This window comes from Aspergillus udagawae, assembly GCF_001078395.1.
Source record: "Aspergillus udagawae IFM 46973 DNA, scaffold_9, whole genome shotgun sequence".
Classification (NCBI taxonomy): domain Eukaryota; kingdom Fungi; phylum Ascomycota; class Eurotiomycetes; order Eurotiales; family Aspergillaceae; genus Aspergillus; species Aspergillus udagawae.
This window is the reverse complement of record NW_025091272.1, coordinates 1,952,641-1,969,984: the sequence shown is the minus strand read 5'-3', so window position 1 is coordinate 1,969,984 and position 17,344 is coordinate 1,952,641. Positions and strand designations below refer to the sequence as shown.

At 50.1% G+C, this 17,344-nt stretch overlaps 7 protein-coding genes across 7 annotated transcripts; 2 read left to right on the top strand and 5 right to left on the bottom strand.

The window, feature by feature from the left end:
• Positions 1 to 880: 880 nt before the first annotated feature.
• Positions 881 to 2,623, top strand: Aud_010944 (GMC family oxidoreductase; the record flags this gene model as incomplete). Its single annotated transcript, XM_043295775.1, has 1 exon — positions 881 to 2,623. The coding sequence occupies one exon, from the start codon at positions 881 to 883 to the stop codon at positions 2,621 to 2,623; it is 1,743 nt and encodes a 580-aa protein (XP_043151710.1).
• A 1,755-nt stretch (positions 2,624 to 4,378) lies between these two features.
• Aud_010943 (uncharacterized protein) lies at positions 4,379 to 5,344 on the bottom strand (the record flags this gene model as incomplete). The annotated part of the gene is made up of 1 exon (XM_043295774.1): positions 4,379 to 5,344. The coding sequence occupies one exon, from the start codon at positions 5,342 to 5,344 to the stop codon at positions 4,379 to 4,381; it is 966 nt and encodes a 321-aa protein (XP_043151709.1).
• A 1,345-nt stretch (positions 5,345 to 6,689) lies between these two features.
• Positions 6,690 to 8,457, bottom strand: Aud_010942 (sulfite oxidase; the record flags this gene model as incomplete). The annotated part of the gene is made up of 2 exons (XM_043295773.1): positions 6,690 to 8,169; positions 8,234 to 8,457. The coding sequence occupies 2 exons, from the start codon at positions 8,455 to 8,457 to the stop codon at positions 6,690 to 6,692; spliced, it is 1,704 nt and encodes a 567-aa protein (XP_043151708.1).
• An 869-nt stretch (positions 8,458 to 9,326) lies between these two features.
• Positions 9,327 to 11,495, bottom strand: Aud_010941 (catalase; the record flags this gene model as incomplete). The annotated part of the gene is made up of 11 exons (XM_043295772.1): positions 9,327 to 9,400; positions 9,455 to 9,883; positions 9,964 to 10,048; positions 10,211 to 10,438; positions 10,495 to 10,618; positions 10,669 to 10,676; positions 10,742 to 10,834; positions 10,911 to 11,121; positions 11,193 to 11,216; positions 11,282 to 11,408; positions 11,465 to 11,495. 11 exons carry the CDS (start codon positions 11,493 to 11,495, stop codon positions 9,327 to 9,329), a joined length of 1,434 nt encoding a protein of 477 aa, XP_043151707.1.
• Positions 11,496 to 11,745: 250 nt separating this feature from the next.
• On the bottom strand, positions 11,746 to 12,354 carry Aud_010940 (MOSC domain-containing protein; the record flags this gene model as incomplete). Its single annotated transcript, XM_043295771.1, has 1 exon — positions 11,746 to 12,354. One exon carries the CDS (start codon positions 12,352 to 12,354, stop codon positions 11,746 to 11,748), a length of 609 nt encoding a protein of 202 aa, XP_043151706.1.
• Positions 12,355 to 13,336: 982 nt separating this feature from the next.
• Positions 13,337 to 14,203, top strand: Aud_010939 (uncharacterized protein; the record flags this gene model as incomplete). Its single annotated transcript, XM_043295770.1, has 1 exon — positions 13,337 to 14,203. One exon carries the CDS (start codon positions 13,337 to 13,339, stop codon positions 14,201 to 14,203), a length of 867 nt encoding a protein of 288 aa, XP_043151705.1.
• A 613-nt stretch (positions 14,204 to 14,816) lies between these two features.
• Positions 14,817 to 16,714, bottom strand: Aud_010938 (GMC family oxidoreductase; the record flags this gene model as incomplete). The annotated part of the gene is made up of 3 exons (XM_043295769.1): positions 14,817 to 14,897; positions 14,955 to 15,118; positions 15,178 to 16,714. The coding sequence occupies 3 exons, from the start codon at positions 16,712 to 16,714 to the stop codon at positions 14,817 to 14,819; spliced, it is 1,782 nt and encodes a 593-aa protein (XP_043151704.1).
• Positions 16,715 to 17,344: the final 630 nt, after the last annotated feature.

Genomic DNA, 17,344 nt, shown 5'->3' with positions numbered 1-17,344 from the left:
AAACTCTAGTGATATCCTTCCACAGCTGATCGCCAGCATTTTGTGGTTCTCAGCTCCAGTTTTACGACCTGGCTCCCCGAGGCTCTAGGATGAAGGCGGTCTGTGCCGTTTCTCGCTTAGGGCTGGGAGCCTGGGAATGAGTGATCTATCATGGGATGAAACCAGTACGAGATAATACAGAGTGAAACTAAATATATCCTGTTTATCTAGAGGCCTGGATGCAGACCGTGCCTTGCCGGGGCGGCCGAGGCCCAGTCATGGATACCCTTACCATTTTCCCGCCCAAGAATGGGAAGGTACTGGATGGTGCTTTAAAAACCATGAAGTGGGGAGCTGCAGATTGATTTGAGCTACAAAGGATATGAACGCAGAGACTAAACAGGCGAGATGCATATGCAATGAATGCCCTTTGCTGTTCATTGGTTTATTGATTCCCTTATTCCTACCTGTATCCGTACAGATCTCATCTATGGTTGATCAGTTCGAACATTGGAAGTCATAGTCTACCCCTCAACAACAACCGATCTAAGCAGTCTAACAAATCCTGACATGTGTATTGGTTGGGGAGATTTGGTATTGCGCCTACACTCGTGAAACTGGCGCGCATGCACCCCCGTTGTAGAAATACTATACAACCAATAAGGCTTTTTGGGGTGGTCTAGATCTAAGCTTCAGAGAGGTTGTGTTGCTGCTTGCACCTAGTTAATGACGTTCGCTGAGGGTTCCGGCTTGGAATCAGCATTACTACATGGAGCCTCTGAAAACCCGTCGGGCTTGCATATAAAAGGCATCTGAAGCTCAGGCAAGTCTCATCTACATCGACCAACTAAGCTCATTCAAAGACACTGATCACTTCTACTTTTTTTTTCCAACCTTCATCATGTCTGTCCAAGACAATGCCAGGTTCGACTTCATTGTCGTTGGTGGTGGCACCGCCGGCAACGTCGTCGCTGGCCGTTTGGCAGAGAACCCAAATGCTAGAATCCTAGTCGTTGAGGCTGGTGTGGCCAACTCTAAGGACATCGAGGACATCAGAACGCCCTCAAACGCGATGGAACTCCGTGGCAGTCAGTACGACTGGGCCTACAAGACCACCATGATCAAGCGCGACGATTACGAGCGTATTGAGAAGCCTAACACCCGCGGTAAGGCGCTCGGAGGCAGTTCGTCTCTGAACTACTTCACTTGGGTGCCTGGATCCAAGGGTACCTTTGACATGTGGGAGGAGTACGGCGGAAAGGAGTGGACATGGGATATGCTTGTGCCCTACCTGCGCAAGAGTGCCACATATCACGACGACGAGAACGCATACTCACCGGACCTAAAGAAGATTGGTACAGGCGGCCCCATTCCCATCTCGCACTCGGAATTGATTCCTGAGATGCAGCCGTTCCGTGACCTGCTCACCAGGGCCTGGAAATCCACTGGCCAGCCTATCAATGAGAACATCTTTGATGGCGAAATGGTTGGTCTTACCTATAGCGTCAACTCTATCTACAAGGGGCGTCGTTCAGGCAGTTTTCTCTGTGTTATTGATAAACCAAACATCACTATCCTTCCTCAAGTGCATTCTAAGAAGCTCATCATCGACACTGCTGATAAGACCTGCAAAGGAGTGAGCGTCATCACATCCTCCGGTCAAGAACTCAACCTCTTCGCCACTCGCGAAGTCATTGTATCCCAGGGTGTTTTCGAGTCCCCTAAGCTGCTCATGCTTAGCGGCATCGGTCCTGCTGCTGAACTCTCTAAGCATAACATCCCAGTGGTCCTTGACTCTCCTCACGTCGGCCAGCACCTCCTTGACCACCCTGGCGTCCCCTTCGTCCTGCGTGTGAAAGATGGCTACAGCATGGATGATTACATCCTCCGCAAGGACACCCCACAAAACAAGCAAGCCATCCAAGCCTACCAGAACCAACACCGCGGCCCACTGGGCTCCGGCTTCCTTGAGATGGTTGGTTTCCCACGCATCGATAAGTACCTCGAGAAGTCGCCCGAATATCGAGAGGCCAAAGCATCCAACGGCAACAAGGACCCTTTTTGCCCATACGGCCAACCGCACTTTGAACTCGACTTTGTGTGCCTCTTCGGCAGCGCTTTCCAGTGGCACTACCCTACCCCAAGGAAGGGCAACTACGTTACTGTCATGGTTGATCTTGTCCGCCCTGTCTCTGAGCCGGGTGAGGTTACTCTGAACAGCGCAGATCCGCTACAGCAGCCAAATATCAACCTGAATTACTTCAACAATGACCTCGACATTATCGCCGTCCGTGAGGGTATCCGCTATGCCTACGATGTGCTAAAGAATGGCGACGGGTTCAAGGATATCATTGTTGAAGAATACCCATGGGAGATGCCGCTGCATGATGACGAGCTGATGAAGCGAACCGTCTTGGATCGATCCCAAACTTCTTTCCATCCATGTGGTACGGCTCGTCTGTCGAAAAACATTGAGCAGGGTGTTGTGGATCCCAATCTCAGGGTTCATGGAATCAGGAACCTGCGTGTCATTGACGCGTCTGTCATCCCTGTGATTCCCGACTGCCGTATCCAGAACTCAGTGTACATGGTGGGTGAGAAAGGCGCTGATGCGATCAAGCGTGACCACAGGGACCTTTACTAGGAAGGTATCCGTCTTCGCGCGTGGCTTCGGCCGCACTGAGTAGTAGTTTCGTGTCTACTGGACATTCATATTTATCTATTGGAAAATATACAGATGCTAGAAGATTTCAGGTAGTACTGGGTCCGGCGAACATTCGTCACTCACCCACGGATTACTTTACGAAGCTTCTGGAGAATCGATCATTATTAATGTTACCGTATATACAAATGACAGGCAGTTGCACGCAGGCAAACAAGCCACAGAGATCACTGAGAAATAACATGCTTTTAGACAACAAGAGGCTCAGCTCGAGATGGCTTCACTACTTAAATGCGCATTTCCGCCTTGATCACTCCCCCTTGTTTCAGCGTGGCCATGAGACCCGCCGAACGCTTGCCAATCCTGACAGAAAGATCCTTCCGTCCAGGTCGACACTTGTCCACTCCTGGGCCGGGGTTTCGGTGGCCTGTCAACCCAACAATTGCACTATCACTGGTCCTTCCTGTACCAACAAAGTGTAGCTCTGTTCCACAGGGTAGACCCGTCAGATCTATCCCTTCGGTTCTCACATTCTCGCCAGTCTCCCCAGGGGAGAGGAGATTCGTGCCCGTCAACTTGGTAGACACCTGCTTGAGACTCTCGATCGGGGCGAGGTGGACCTGTCGTAAGACGGACGCTGCAGGGTTGGCTTGGCCGAGCGATTGATGGTGCACAATTTACACAGTCTCCTTGGACACTGCAGCCCGGGAACTAGCTTAATGGATGAAACTGGCGATTTCGAGGTAGTAGGGGATGAGGACTTGCTGATCGAAGAACCCTAAGCTGGCCTGCTGTGGGGAGCTGACGACTGTCTAGGTAGGTAATTGTCGACGTCGCCATACTAGGGGATCGGACGTGATGGTAAATTGGTCAAGTAGCCTCCAATCGCTGTCTCCAAGATTGCAGGGCCGCAAATTTCAAGTTGATACAAGGATACTCGGCGCAAGTATTATCATCAGGGAGAAAATGGTACAAAGCATGCCAGCTGCACGTAAAAAAAAATGTTTCCCTTTTGCCCACCTGTAGAAACGCCTGTCTCAAAATGAAGTCCCTTGGCATGTAACCATCTATTGCCAGCCCATGTATGCAGACCATGAAAAGTGAGGGGTAGGTGCAGTTAGTGAACGTCTAATGCAGGTTTGAATAAGAGGGTTAGCTGAGAGTACATCCAAGGCTTTTAGCGGAGGTTTCGCAGGTTACAACATTCTGCCTGGCGGCGCTATGTTTTTGTACCGGCTTACTCAGTCATATTCGGGATCTTGCACAGGCGCTGACGCATTTGCCGTAGTAAATATTAAGCAGCCAAGATTTACGGAGAATAATGAAGGTATCCACCATTGCCCTAATCACTCCAGCCACGCCCAAGCTCATTGCCCCAGACGAATAGGCACGGGATGCAATACCTGAGGCACAGATACCGGTATTATTTCCACCAGCGTTGCACCGGCAAGACTGGGTGGCAAACTTGTTTATACTTTCGACAAACCGAGGCCAAGGAAGTTCGACGGGGTCGACTGTGGTTGGAATCTTCGGTGCTAGAGTATGACACTCCGTGGGACACAAGCAACTCCCACATCCAGCAATTATTTCAATTGTTTCACGAAGGGCCACGAAAGGATACTCAAATAACTCTAATATTAAGCTTTCTCAGAGTATACTGGAGTTGGAACTTCCAGTGGTGGGTACTGGTGCTGTAGCTGTATGTTCAATACAGGGGCCGTAGCTTCCATGCTCCTATCAGCCTCCGATCAGGATCATGGGCCGGTTTTCCGTCTTTTCCAGCTTGCCGATTCCGGCATGCTTTGGCTGCTTTCGCTTAACGGCCGTACCGATAACCTCCAAAAGGCTACGTTCATTATCGGCGATATCACGGGCCTCGAGCAATTCCATTGATTCAATCGGCAACCCATTGTTGTTCTGGCGGATCAGATCGCGGAGTGAGACTTCCGAATTTCCAAACAAGCATACCTTCAGGCTTCCATCGGCAGTAACGCGCAGGCGGTTGCAGGTGCCGCAAAAGTTGTCAGTCAGGCTTGTAATAAAACCTACGCGGCCCCGAAAGCCCTCTGGCTGGAATGTCTTGCTTGTATCATTTTCATGGTCGGTCAGCTTGAGCAGCGGGATTTTCGCCTCTATGATCGCGCGCATCTCTTGGTAGGAGACAAGCTTCTGCCGATTCCAACGGTTGCCATCAAAGGGCATATACTCAATGAAGCGAACCTCCACGGGGTGATCCCTGCAGAATTCCACGAAAGGAATAATTTGCCCATCATTCAACCCACGAAGGACCACGCAGTTGATCTTGAGTTTGGCATTTGCACCAGCACGGTTCATTTCGATTATTCGTTGAATGCAATTCATTACTTTCTCAAAGCCTTTCCTTCGCGTCATGATCTGGAACTGAAAAGGATCCAACGTATCTAAGCTGATATTGATCCCAGTCAATCCAGCGTCGACCAAGGAGTCTAATTTCGAGCTCAGAGTGAGGGCATTGCTTGTCAAACAGAGTTCTCGGAGCCCACTGTGTCGTAACTTGCCGATTTCCCGCATGAGACTGAGGAAGTCGGATCGGACCGTGGGCTCACCTCCTGTTAGCCGTATCTTTGTCACCCCTTGAGAGACAAACAATGACGAAAGATAGATGGTTTCGGGGGTAGTCAGCAGATGCGGAGGTGAAGAAAGGGCGACCCCATCTTCTGGCATGCAGTACAAGCATCGCAAATTGCAGTGTTCAGTGATGCTGATGCGGAGGTAGTCATGTTGTCGTCTGAATCTGTCTGTCAGAAATTCCGAGAATGGTTTGATTTTGGGGTCTTCCAAAGATCGGTGGGACTGGTTAGTCTATCAACCAGTCAGGATCAAGCCATGTAATTAGACTCTCCATATTCGAGAACACACACGCGCCTTTTGAGTTTTTGTGCCCTGATAGCGGCGTTCTTGACATCTATTGACGGCGGTGCCCGGCGATCGGAGATGTTGAGGGCACAGGAGACTACGTTTCAAGTATTGCCTTTGCCCCATTATTCTACAAGAGCGTCGCCGACCTTGCGACAACATGGGAGGCCTGGAGACCTGGTCGAACTTATGTCTATGCCGAGCCTTACCCCGCAGCAGGCGAACGGGCCTCCAGATGATCCTTTTCAGGAAATACTAACTGGCCAATAATGAGAAAAGAGTTGGAACCTAGGTGGCGGTCGGCCACGAAGAAATAAGGATTCAAAAAGGCCCAGTGGCAGCTCTCATTGTAGGTAGTTGGCTGAGACAATTTAAATGCCAAATCAACGGCAGCGCAATGAGAGGCGAGATACCACTTTCATCGCTTTCAAAAACTGATCAAATCCAGGAGACCCATGGTTACACCAGCCAGGTGTATTGTTCCAGATCCGGACAGCTTGGACTACACTAACCAATGCTCTCAGCGGATCCCAAGTCAGCCTCTTGAATGGTTCTGGCAGGTGTTATTTGGACAAGTTGTGAGGTGAGTCCAAAATTAAGGCCGCTGCAGGAGGCAGTAGACGCCTAGCTCCCCAATTCCTGCGAAGACAAGTCTACTATCTGGGGATTTTTTGCTTGAAAGTCTCGTCAAAGTCAAATATAGCCTCCCTGGAAACGTATGTAAGGGAGTCGGAATGTGGTGGGGTTGGAAATTCCCATTGCAAAACAACTAAAGCTCAGGGTCAGAACCGGTATAAAGGGACCAAGCTTGAGCATCCTCAGTAGTCCCCCTAACGATTGCCCGCATGTCCAGAAGATATGGAAGCTGCTACTGCCGGCCCTATCAACTGCTGTCAAAGGGCATATGTTTAATTAAAGAGATCATTGATAGGATCTTCACGGGCCAATTAAACAAAAGGGCACGTCACCTGTGAGCTCGATATTTGTTACTCCTGACAGACAAATAAAGACGACCAATAATAGACTGCGGGATGAAAAGACGCACATCACGAATTCATACAGAGGCTAATACAAATACTCAACTTCAAATGAAAACTGCATCAACAACAAGTACCCCATACGTGGCAAAAAGACAATCCAGTAATCCACCAGTTCAATCGTCGACATCCCTGGGATCATGCTCCCGCCAGTACTGGTCATACTCCTCCTCCCATGTCTGACTGGGAACCGCCTGGTAGCGCGTGAGAGGTGCAAGAGGGATGCCTAGCTGTTCCATCTTCTCAATACCTTTGCGGGTAGCCTCATGCGCCTTATTCACGCTATACACCCTGATTCGATGGGCTGATGAGGTGACATGCAGGCCCCAGTTCCATGCCGCACGGACATTCAGCGGCTGAGTGTTCAGAGAATTGTCCCAGCACCGGCATACGATTTCAATCCAACCCTCGGCATCACAGGGAAGTTCCATTTCCCATGTCCGCCAAGTCCAGCGCCCCTTCTTAGATAGCTGCTCTGGCGGGACGGCATACCAGGTGAAACCGCCGTCGGCAGACAATTCCACCCTCTCTGGCCAGCGACCACCGCCAGAATAGGCCCAACCCTTGCACCGGATTTTACCAGTGTGGATGATCACTTGTTTGGTCCATGGGGACATAATTGCAGAGCTAACAGGCATCTCCTGGATTTGGATTCCGTCGGTTGCCTTGAGGTTATATTTTCCAATCTGTTGGTTAAAATAGAGATACTCCTTGCTCTGCACCGGAGCCCGCGAAGGATTCTCGATTGCTTTGATGCGATAGATCCATTTGACGCTGCGGGCACCGATATAACCTAGGACAACCACCCGAAGAGGATAGCCGTGGATCTTCGGCAATGTCTCGCCATTCATCTCCCATGCCAGAATCACTTCATTGGCCTTGACCTTGGACCAGGGAACGCTGACCACGTAGTTCATGGCTTCGAGATCCTTGATATAGGTGTCCGCACCGTAGAATTCAAGGTGCTTAGCAGGCTCGACGAGACCGCCGCAGTCCTTGATCAATTTTTTCAGGCTGATTCCGACGTAACGCGCTGTTCCGATCGCCCCCTCGGCCCACGGGGCCTGGGGGACCTCGTCTCCTTGACCACCATACAAGGTAATTTGCTCAATCCGGCGAGTTCCCGAACATTGCATCGTCACCGTCTTCGAAATCCGGGGGAACCGTGACTCATCCTTAATGTCGTCCAGAGTATAAGTTTTAGGGTGTTTAACAAGGCCGTCCAGGCACAGACTCCATTTATCCTTGTCGATAAGCGGGATGCCGCCATGATTTCTCACGAAGTGCAGGGGGTTGGGAGTGACAACCTTTGATGTCACCAATCGCTTGGGCGGCTCGCCATTGTAAGGGAATTGGAGGAGGTGCAGCATATCGGGATGCTTTTCGCGCAGCACAGTCCGCCATGAATCATCAGCTACTGAGGTGAGCTCACCACCCAGTGCGCGATGCCAATCCTTGAAATCATCACCGGGTAGGACTGGATTGGTGTCCGGGATCGGCCCAAACATAAAATCTGGACTTGGGTTGAAGGTCTGGGAGGTGAGAATCTTGTTCGCTTTGGCCTTCTTCTCCGGATACTTCTCCCATTCAACGTATCTATCCAAGATATCGGTTAGTCGTCTTTCCTGAAGGAATGCGGATAGCGTCCGCGGAACCCTACCCTTTCCAGCCCTCCCTCTCTCGAGCAAATAGCTTGTCTCGGTCGCCAACAGCTTCAATAGCTTCTTCATCCTTCATAGTTTTTTTGGGCTGGGGAGGGTAAATGTGCAGGGTATCTTTTTCACTCTGGTCCAGCACCGGCAGCTTATGCCCAGCCAGTCCCTGCTCGATTTTCCATTCATCTGGACGATTGACAGTGTCCATTTGAGCTGTGAGGGTGGCCATCGTGATTGCGTACGTGAAACAAATTCAGGGAGTCAAAAATGTCAGGCAATATGAGTGTATGGCAACTTGATTCAAATTGATTAGGGAACTAAATGATTGATGGTATCCCTTGCATCAGCTATATAACTAGGAAAACAATATGAGCCCCCCCCGAGAGTCCCAGCCCCGTTACCTCCAGCCACCCCAGCACCGACAAAGAACGCTAGACAGGGTGCGGAATGCTATCAGCCAGCCCCGTTGAGCCACCACCAGTCATTACACAACTATTCCGTCGCTGTATTCGCAACTTTCTATAGTCGAGAAAAAGAACTTGACCAATTAACTCGGGGAAAACCAAAGGAAACAAAAATGGAGGCGTCAGTGGCCAGACGGCCTGAATGTTGTTGTGGAGCATAGGAGTAATTGGTGCTCCACTCTCGGAGTGATGACGCTCCCATTCTGGAGCAGAGTTTGTAATAGGATCAAGCTTCGATCCGCGTTCAATAAAAGGCGCAGCATAGTCCAAAGGAAGCCTATATCGAATATTGAAAGCGTCTAGTGGATCTAGCACGCGATCTCGATCCCATCTAGAGATGAGGTGGGAGTGGACAACGACGCATCGTTCGATAGGCAGTGTGAATGTCTCTACTTCATAATCATTGACGCAATATACCACTCAAACTTTACTCGGGTTCTCGAAGAGAACACCAGGATGCTGAGATTACGTTCTAGTAAATAAATTACAGTAACCTACAAAGTTTTCGGTAGACGGTATCAAACGTTTAACTCAAGCATAAGCATATACCACAAATGCAAATGGACCACAATGCCATTTATTTCATCGTGATAGAGAGGCTGAGTTATCAGACAGAGACTTAGGGACCCAGCCCTCATGCTGTCACTAGTGCCTCAGTGGCCTTCTTGACTCCTGCAGCAAGATCTTCGTCAATCCGCGAGAAGAATTCTGTAGGGAGTCAGCAATAGTTCTTTTCCAGAAGGAGATTCGAGGACCACATACCGTACACATTCTGCCGCAGCCTAGCAGACTTCACCTGGGACAGATGCACTGCAACGTTCCCGAAGAACCGTTCTTGATGTCCAGGCTCCTTGCCAATAACCTTCCAAAGCTCCGCTGGCTGGACGAAGTCGTCATCACTGATGCGGGAATGGAAATTGCTAACCTCACCAGTCCATTTCTCATGCTCTGTCAACGTGCTGATGCACTGCGGGCCAGTTCCCTTGGCGTCGTGGTAGAAAGTCATGGGTCTTAAAGAAGATCCAACATAGTTTGGCTCACCGTCATAATTATCTGAGAAATTCATGGCGCCATCACGCTGGTATGGACAGTAGACGGGCGCTTTTGGAGCATTGGTCGGTAGTTGTTGATAATTGGTTCCAACACGGTAACGAGCGGCATCAGGATAAGAGAACATTCTGGCTTGCAGTACTACATGGCGAAAGGGGATGATTAACTTCCATACTTGTAGTAGAAAGATTAAGCGTTGTCATTTGATAGTCTCCTCTCACCTGGATCAGCTGAAGGGGCTACACCCGGGACCATGGTAGAGGGCGAGAAGGCCGCTTGCTCGATATCAGTGAAATAATTGTTCGGCTGTATATGAGTCAGTCGATTATGTTCTAGAAAGGTCACTTGATCAAAAAGATAAATCCAAGGGAAAAGAATAAAACAAAAGTAAATAGATAGGGCTCCCACATTGCGATTCAATGTCATTGTGCCAATTTGTCTCAATGGAAAATCTCGGTGCGGCCAAACTTTGGTCATGTCAAAAATATTCCATCGATAATTCTCTGCCTCCTCCGGGGACATGACCTGCACGAAAACAGTCCAGACGGGATATTCGCCTCTCTCGATGGCCTCAAACATGTCCCGGATCAGGAAATCAGGGTCCTCTCCAGCAATCCGGCTTGCTTCCTCCTTGGTGAAATTCTTGATGCCCTGGGCAGTCTTGATATGTATTTTCACGTATTTGAAGGATCCGTCCTGTCGACCTGTCAGGAGCATTTCAAAGCGGTAATGATCAAGAGAGTAAAATATACCTTGAGGGTGAATTTATACGTGTGCCCGCTATATGCATTCATGTGGCGGAGCGATGCCGGAGTACCCCGATCACTGAACATATGCATGATTTCGTGGAATCCTTCAGGATTGCCAACGTGGAAACTATTGAGGGGATCGTTAGAATATTCCCTCAATAGAGGAGACACACTCACTCCCAAAACTGAAGATTTCTCATACGTCAGTAAGGCGACCATTGCAGGGATTTGCGTTGAACAAAGAGCTTACCATGTTAGGATCGGGCAGAAAGGACCGTGGATTCCGCTTGTGAGAGCGATTGAGAGACGGGAATTTCAACGGATCTCGAATGAAGAAGACAGGCTAGTGAAGAGCATAAGTACAAGTTATATCGTTTGCTCTTTGTTTCAGTTGGGTTAAGATAGACAATTATACGTACTGTGTTGTTAAACACCCAGTCCAAGTTGCCTTCGTCTGTATATAATTTCATCGCCCAGCCATGCACGTCTCGCAGAGTATCTGCAGAACCTGCTTTAGGGCCAACGGTAGATATGCGTAACAGCAGTGGAGTCTTCTTGCCAACTTGGCTCAGGAAATTTGCACTGGTGATATCCGAGCAATCGTGTGTGCAAGTGAATTCTCCGTATGCCCTGAGGTATCAAGAGAGTAGGCTGTCGGTCAGCAATTGATACTGTAAAGCTACTGTTATTCAGGAACTGACCCGGCTGCTTTCGCGTGAACTACCCTGTTTGATAGAGCAAAATATCAGTCTGCACAATCCTCATCTGGATGGCATGTAAACTTGCGTACCGTTCTGGGATCCTTTCGCGGGCAAAGTGTGCGAGTGTCTCAATGAGCTGTGTGTCCTGCATCAGCACCAGGCCGCCATTACCGCTGCGCAGCTGCACTGATGTTGAATCGCTCGCGTAGGGGCATCCTGGACATGTTCAGCAGAGTGACAGAGCGAGCGGGCCAAAGCCAAGGAGAGCTTACCCTCGCGAAGTGTGTAAGGTCTCTGAGCCATCTTGAGATATTTTGCGTGGGATTTATTGACAGTGTTATAGCGAGGCTCAATTAAACACTTTAAACAATTTGATATGCAGAAGCTATTGGACGTTTCATCGAGAGAACTACGAGCAACTGTACTGGATGCGAGCCATATATACGTCATAACAAACGATTCTACGGAGTAACTAAGTAATCATTCCCTCTCAGTTCGTTAATTCTGTCAGGACAAATAAAGTTAGAAACTTGGAAAGTCCATGATTCATTACTCAGATCACAGGCAAAGATTCGGTACTCGTCGGTCTGACCAGATCGATCCGCATTCCTGGCTTGACAACCCCGCCATTTTTCACAATGCCCATCACTCCAGCAAGCCTCTTGGTCTGATTCCCATTGCGAATCAAAAAATGCTGCTGTAGTCCCGGCCGGACTTTGTTGATCCCTGGTCCGGGTTCTCGCACTCCGGTCAGCACGACGACGGCTTTAGAGGCCCCGTTGACGAAATGTAATTCCGTTCCTCGAGGCAGACTTGCCAGCTCCACTCCCTCCGTAGTGATATTCTCGCCGATCTCCCCGGCCGAAAGTGACTTTGCAAGTTTGCTCTTGGCAGAAACCTCGCGCAGGCTCTCGATCGGGACAAGGTGAACCTGCCGAAGATTATGCCCCGCAGGGTTCTTCTGCTGTTGTGCCTGATGCTGCACCGTCTTTCCGGCGTGGCAGTCGCCAGTGACTCCGAGTCCCTCTACCAAAGTAATTTCAGGCACCGCATTCTTCGAAACCGTATGTGACGAAGATTTTGAAACAGAGAAAACCCGAGGCTGGCCGGTCAATGTGGTGGTGGTTACAGCCCTCCGGGAGGTAATTGTGGTAGCAGACATGATTGATCGGACGAGTCAGAGACGTTACCGATAATATGATCCCCTTAGATAAGGCTTTTCCTTTGGTCATAGATGACGTTGATGTTTCCCCGTAATTCAGTCAAGACTCCACTCTTATATTTCATGGCAGAAGAAGCTCTCAGTAAGCCTGTCGAGACTGGGGAGCAGTTATCGTAGAACCAAAGCCATATGATTGGGACAACCCCGCTTCATGCCAACGCACCCCGCCAACTCACCCTTTCTAGCATGGGCATTGACAGCAGAGGACTGAAAGGGTCTGGGCCACAGGATGTTGCATCAGTGAGGGTCACAGACAGCAGTACTTACCGGATAGGGTTTCGCGCTGGCGTGTACTTCCCGGGATCTCCGGAAGGCTTAAATTAAATAGAGGTATATAAATTTACTTTGCATGGAGAACAATGGATGAGTGGGGAAGCGGTCTAAAGTTTCGCGTATCTCGCTTGGTGCACTTAGAGTTAGCTTTCCCTCCCGAAATCTGAGATTGTGGCACCTATAGTCTGATATGGAACTAATAGAGTTTCGGATACAAGCCTAGGACATCCAATAAAGACATACGGTCGTATCACAAGGGCCCGCAGTTATTCCCTGCGGGTAACGCACAGACCTTGTGGGGCCTTGACGAATACTACGTAGTAGCTAAGGTAGCTGTCGATCAATCACCCACTGAGATCAAGCGTACAGGAGGTAGACAGAACAGTCCAAGTAACAAAATGAGAAACCCATGTCCGTCATGAGCAGCCACAGATTTACACACCTTTAACACAGAGGGCAGATGGGGCTAGTCCTGCGGAGACAGCCGAATGAGGGGAAATAGACAAAGCCGTCTAGGGTTGTTGGTCAAGACAGCCTCCCGCGGGCCCCTCCACGCACATATAACTTGATCCACTCTTCTTCGTCTTCCCATGGGCAGGTTATTGCATCTCGATATTGAGGATTTTCATTAACACACTACGTACTCATTATGACTGTGTCCTTCAGAATGCTGTTGCCCATGCTCCTGCTGTGTACGGCAGGTCTTGGCCGCACCGAGACCGTCCTCGGCGTCTACATATTCCAGCGACACGGCGACAAGGTTCTCGCTCCAGCACAGCTTACAGACCTTGGATATGCGCAGATGTTCTTGACTGGCAATTACTTCCGTGAGCGTTACGTGTCCGCTGGCTCCTCCCGCCGGATAAGCGGCATCAGCACCGACTTTGTCGAGTTGGGCCAACTTGAAGCCAGCGCCCCAGACGATGATGTTATCCAGACATCGGGCCTTGCTTTCTTGCAAGGCCTCTATCCACCAGTGGGCTCCACGATGGCAACAGAGACGTTGCGCAATGGGTCCTCCGTTCAGGCACCGCTGAATGGGTATCAGCTTATCCCGATCCAGACGCTCCAGGTGGGTCAGGACAGTGAGAACAACCCATGGCTGCAGAGCACAATATCCTGCTCCAAGGCCGTGATAAGTAGCAACAATTTCTTCTCCTCTGCGGAGTACCAGAGCCTGCTGAGGTCTACCAAGCCACTGTATGAATCCCTCGCACCTTTAGTGAATCAGACCTTCCAGCCAGAGCAGTTGTCGTACAAGAACGCTTTTGTGATTTGGGATCTTTTGCATGTTGCCTTGATCCATAATTCGACAACCACTTTCCCGGCATCCAGCATCCTGACCGATGCTGTGATGCAGGAGCTGCTTGGGCTTGCAAACTCTCACGAGTTCAATCTCGCATACAATGCTTCAGACCCTATCCGTGCTATTGCGGGCAAGTCCCTGGCTGGTCAGGTATTGACCGCTTTGAACAGACCAATAAATACCGTAGTACCTCTGAGGCAAATGATATAGTGTGGTATGGCGCATTGATGGTCAAGGACGAGGGGTGTTGCTGTATGCATCTGATTGGGTCCACAACGTAGCCACTGCTATCGCCTCTTTTGTCTTGAAACCTATGGCAAGGTGACACGTCATTTTCAAGGTCATCGCATTGTCCCCATTCCGACACCCATTGCAAGTGGAGGGAATTCAAGCGCCGTTAGCTGCCCTGCTGACTATAAGATAGTCTGGATCATTTACTGCCCTGCTGACTATAGGATAGTCTGGATCATTTACTGCCCTGATGTATTCTATATTTTTATTACTTGTTGTGCTACCATACTGTTACTTAAAGGTAGTAGTGGACTCCTAGTTGGTAGTGGGATTGTCGGATAGCTTGAGCTCGACTTCACATGCTACGCAAGCTCTTCTTGCCTCGTGTCCATAAGACGATGAACAATTAGAATTCAATCTAAACCATGAATTGAGAAAATCTGTCTTCGCAATCTAAAAACTAACAGATGCACTGCGATGAGACACAGGACAGATTAGAACGTCAGCCTCTCATCGCTCTGTCCGAGCAAACAGAGTCACAGAACCCTGTCTGTGGAGGATCACAATCGTCAACTCAAGGACACGAAGCCCGTCACAGCTTGCTCGGGACAAAATAAGGAACGTTCTTTGCCTCGTACAGGTCCTTGTGCTCGGATTTGATAATGTCGGCGCACTAGTACACGGGTTAGCCTTTGTCATAGAATACAACTAAGCTCGCCATGCTGCTCACCTTCTCGCCAATCATGTATACCGAGTTCTGGATACGGCAGTCTGGAATTACAGGGATAATGGAGGCATCAGCAATCCTGAGGTTACGCACCCCATGGACGCGGAGCTTCGAGTCCACCACACCTTGATGGATGCTCTTTGAGAGCCGTGCAGTACCGCAGGGGTCTGCCAGAGGGGATCTCATCAGTATCATGGCATTTATCGGGGAGCAAGAGCGCACTTACGGAATCCAGTCTGGCTTCGTTCCAGAATTGCCTTGTCCATCTGCTCATCGGAATGCAGAGGCATCTTCCACGGGTACTCCCGGACGATGATGTCCTTGAACCCAGCACCTGTAGTCAAAACATCGTAGGTCCAGCGTACACCCTCCCGCATGGCCAGAATATCCAAGTCGTTTCCGAAGAAGTTGAGGTTGATGTGGGGCTGGACCAGCGCGTTCGCGCTGTTCAGCGTCACCTCGCCCTCAGACAGGGGCCGCAGAAGATCCACAATGACAGTCATATAGTTACCCTGCTCTGGCATGGGGAAGTGCCACTGGAAAGCCGTGCTGAATAGACCGACGAAATCAAGCTCAAAGTGAGGTTGACCTGCGGGCCCAAAGGGATCTAGTCCGCCGTTGGCGGCCTTGGCCTCGCGGTAGGCTGGATACTGCTCTAGTCGCTCATCGATACGAGGGAAGCCGACCAGCTCCAGAAACCCGGAGCTGGCAGGACCCGTCTTGTCACGCTGGTAAGCAGCCAGCGCTTTGTCGTTGAGAGGACCAGGGCGGAGGACGTGGTCATCCAGGCCGTATCCCTCCTTGAGCTCAAGGACGAAAGGCACAATGGGATGGTCGAGGAGATGCTGCCCGACATGGGGAGATTCAATAATTTGGCTGATCTGGTGCTTGGCAAGTTCTGCGGTTGGGCCAATGCCGCTCAGCATGAGCAGCTTAGGCGTCTCAAACACGCCCTGTGACACAATGACTTCCCGGCTGGCATAGACACTGATCTCAGTGTTGTAAGCTTCGCTGATGACGGTGACGCCGGAGCAGATGCGGGTTACAGGATCGATGATAAGGTGCTTCGAGTGGACGCCATATAGGATGGTCACGTTGGGCTTGTCCTTCAAGTACAGGAAGCTCCCCTGGCGCACGCCGTGGTGGATGGTGTCCACACAGTGCGTAAGCCCTTTCATTTCGCCCGAAAAGATGTCCTCAGTGAGGGGCTGGCCCTTGGAAACCCACGCTTGAGTCAGCGCATCACGGAAGGGCTGCATCTCCGGCACCAGGTCAGCATGGGAGATTTGCACCGGGCCCCCGGTCCCAATCTTGCTCAGTTCAGCTGGATAGAGCTTCTCCTCATCGTGGTAGGTGGCGCACTTGCGCAGGTACTCCACACAGCCCTCCCAGTTCCAATCCCGGCCGCCAAACGCCTCCCACTCGTCAAAGGTAGGCTTTGAACCAGGGATCCAGGTGAAGTAGTTGGCACATGTGCTTCCACCGAGGGCTTTTCCGCGGGTGTTAGGCTTTTCAACGCGTTCGTAGTCATCACGCTTGATCATTGTTGTCTTGTAGGCCCAATCATACTTGCTTCCTCGCAGGGTAAAAGCTTTTGACGGCGTGGTGATCTGTTCAATTTGGTCTGGATTGGGGATCCCAGCTTCAACCACCAGGATCCGGACGTCGGGGTTCTCAGCGAGACGACCAGCAACAGCATTGCCGGCCGTGCCACCGCCGACGACGATGAAGTCAAACTCAGAGCCGTTGGAAACGGTCGCCATTGTCAGGGCTTGTTTTTGATGACGGAAGAGATGTTAAGGTTGCGCTTTGATTAATGCCTAGATGGCTTGAAGTGTGTGTTGAATAACGAGCAGAGAATGATCAGGCACATGGGTGATTTTATATCTTTGTATTTTCCCATCTTTGCCGACTTCCGTGCAGAATCTGACGAGATTCGGCCGGAGCATTGGTGATAGTACGGGAAATGCCTCAACGTAGGTGTTTACTGCGAAAGGAGCCTGAATAGCATCAACAGTGGTCGGTGGAACAGCCATAGCAGAACTGGTTTGATCCCCTCATGAGGAGAAAGAAATCCCCGCATGAGGAGAAAAAAAAAATTCCCTGCATAATTTTGTACTCCGTAAGATGTGCTACTAATAATAGTTAACGTAATCAACCACCGAGCGACGAATACCCCCGAGCGACGAATTTTTGCCGCTTCTAATACTAATTTGAAGCTTTTCAACCACCAACATCATTAGACTTGACTATCTAGTAGCTGAATATATAGCTATATATTAGGACAATTCCTTCTAGTATGTCCAATAGTCCAACACGCACTGCAGCGTGGTGGAGCCCGCTGACTAGGTATAGGTGTAGGCTCACTGGCCTGCTCAACAAGAGGTATATCA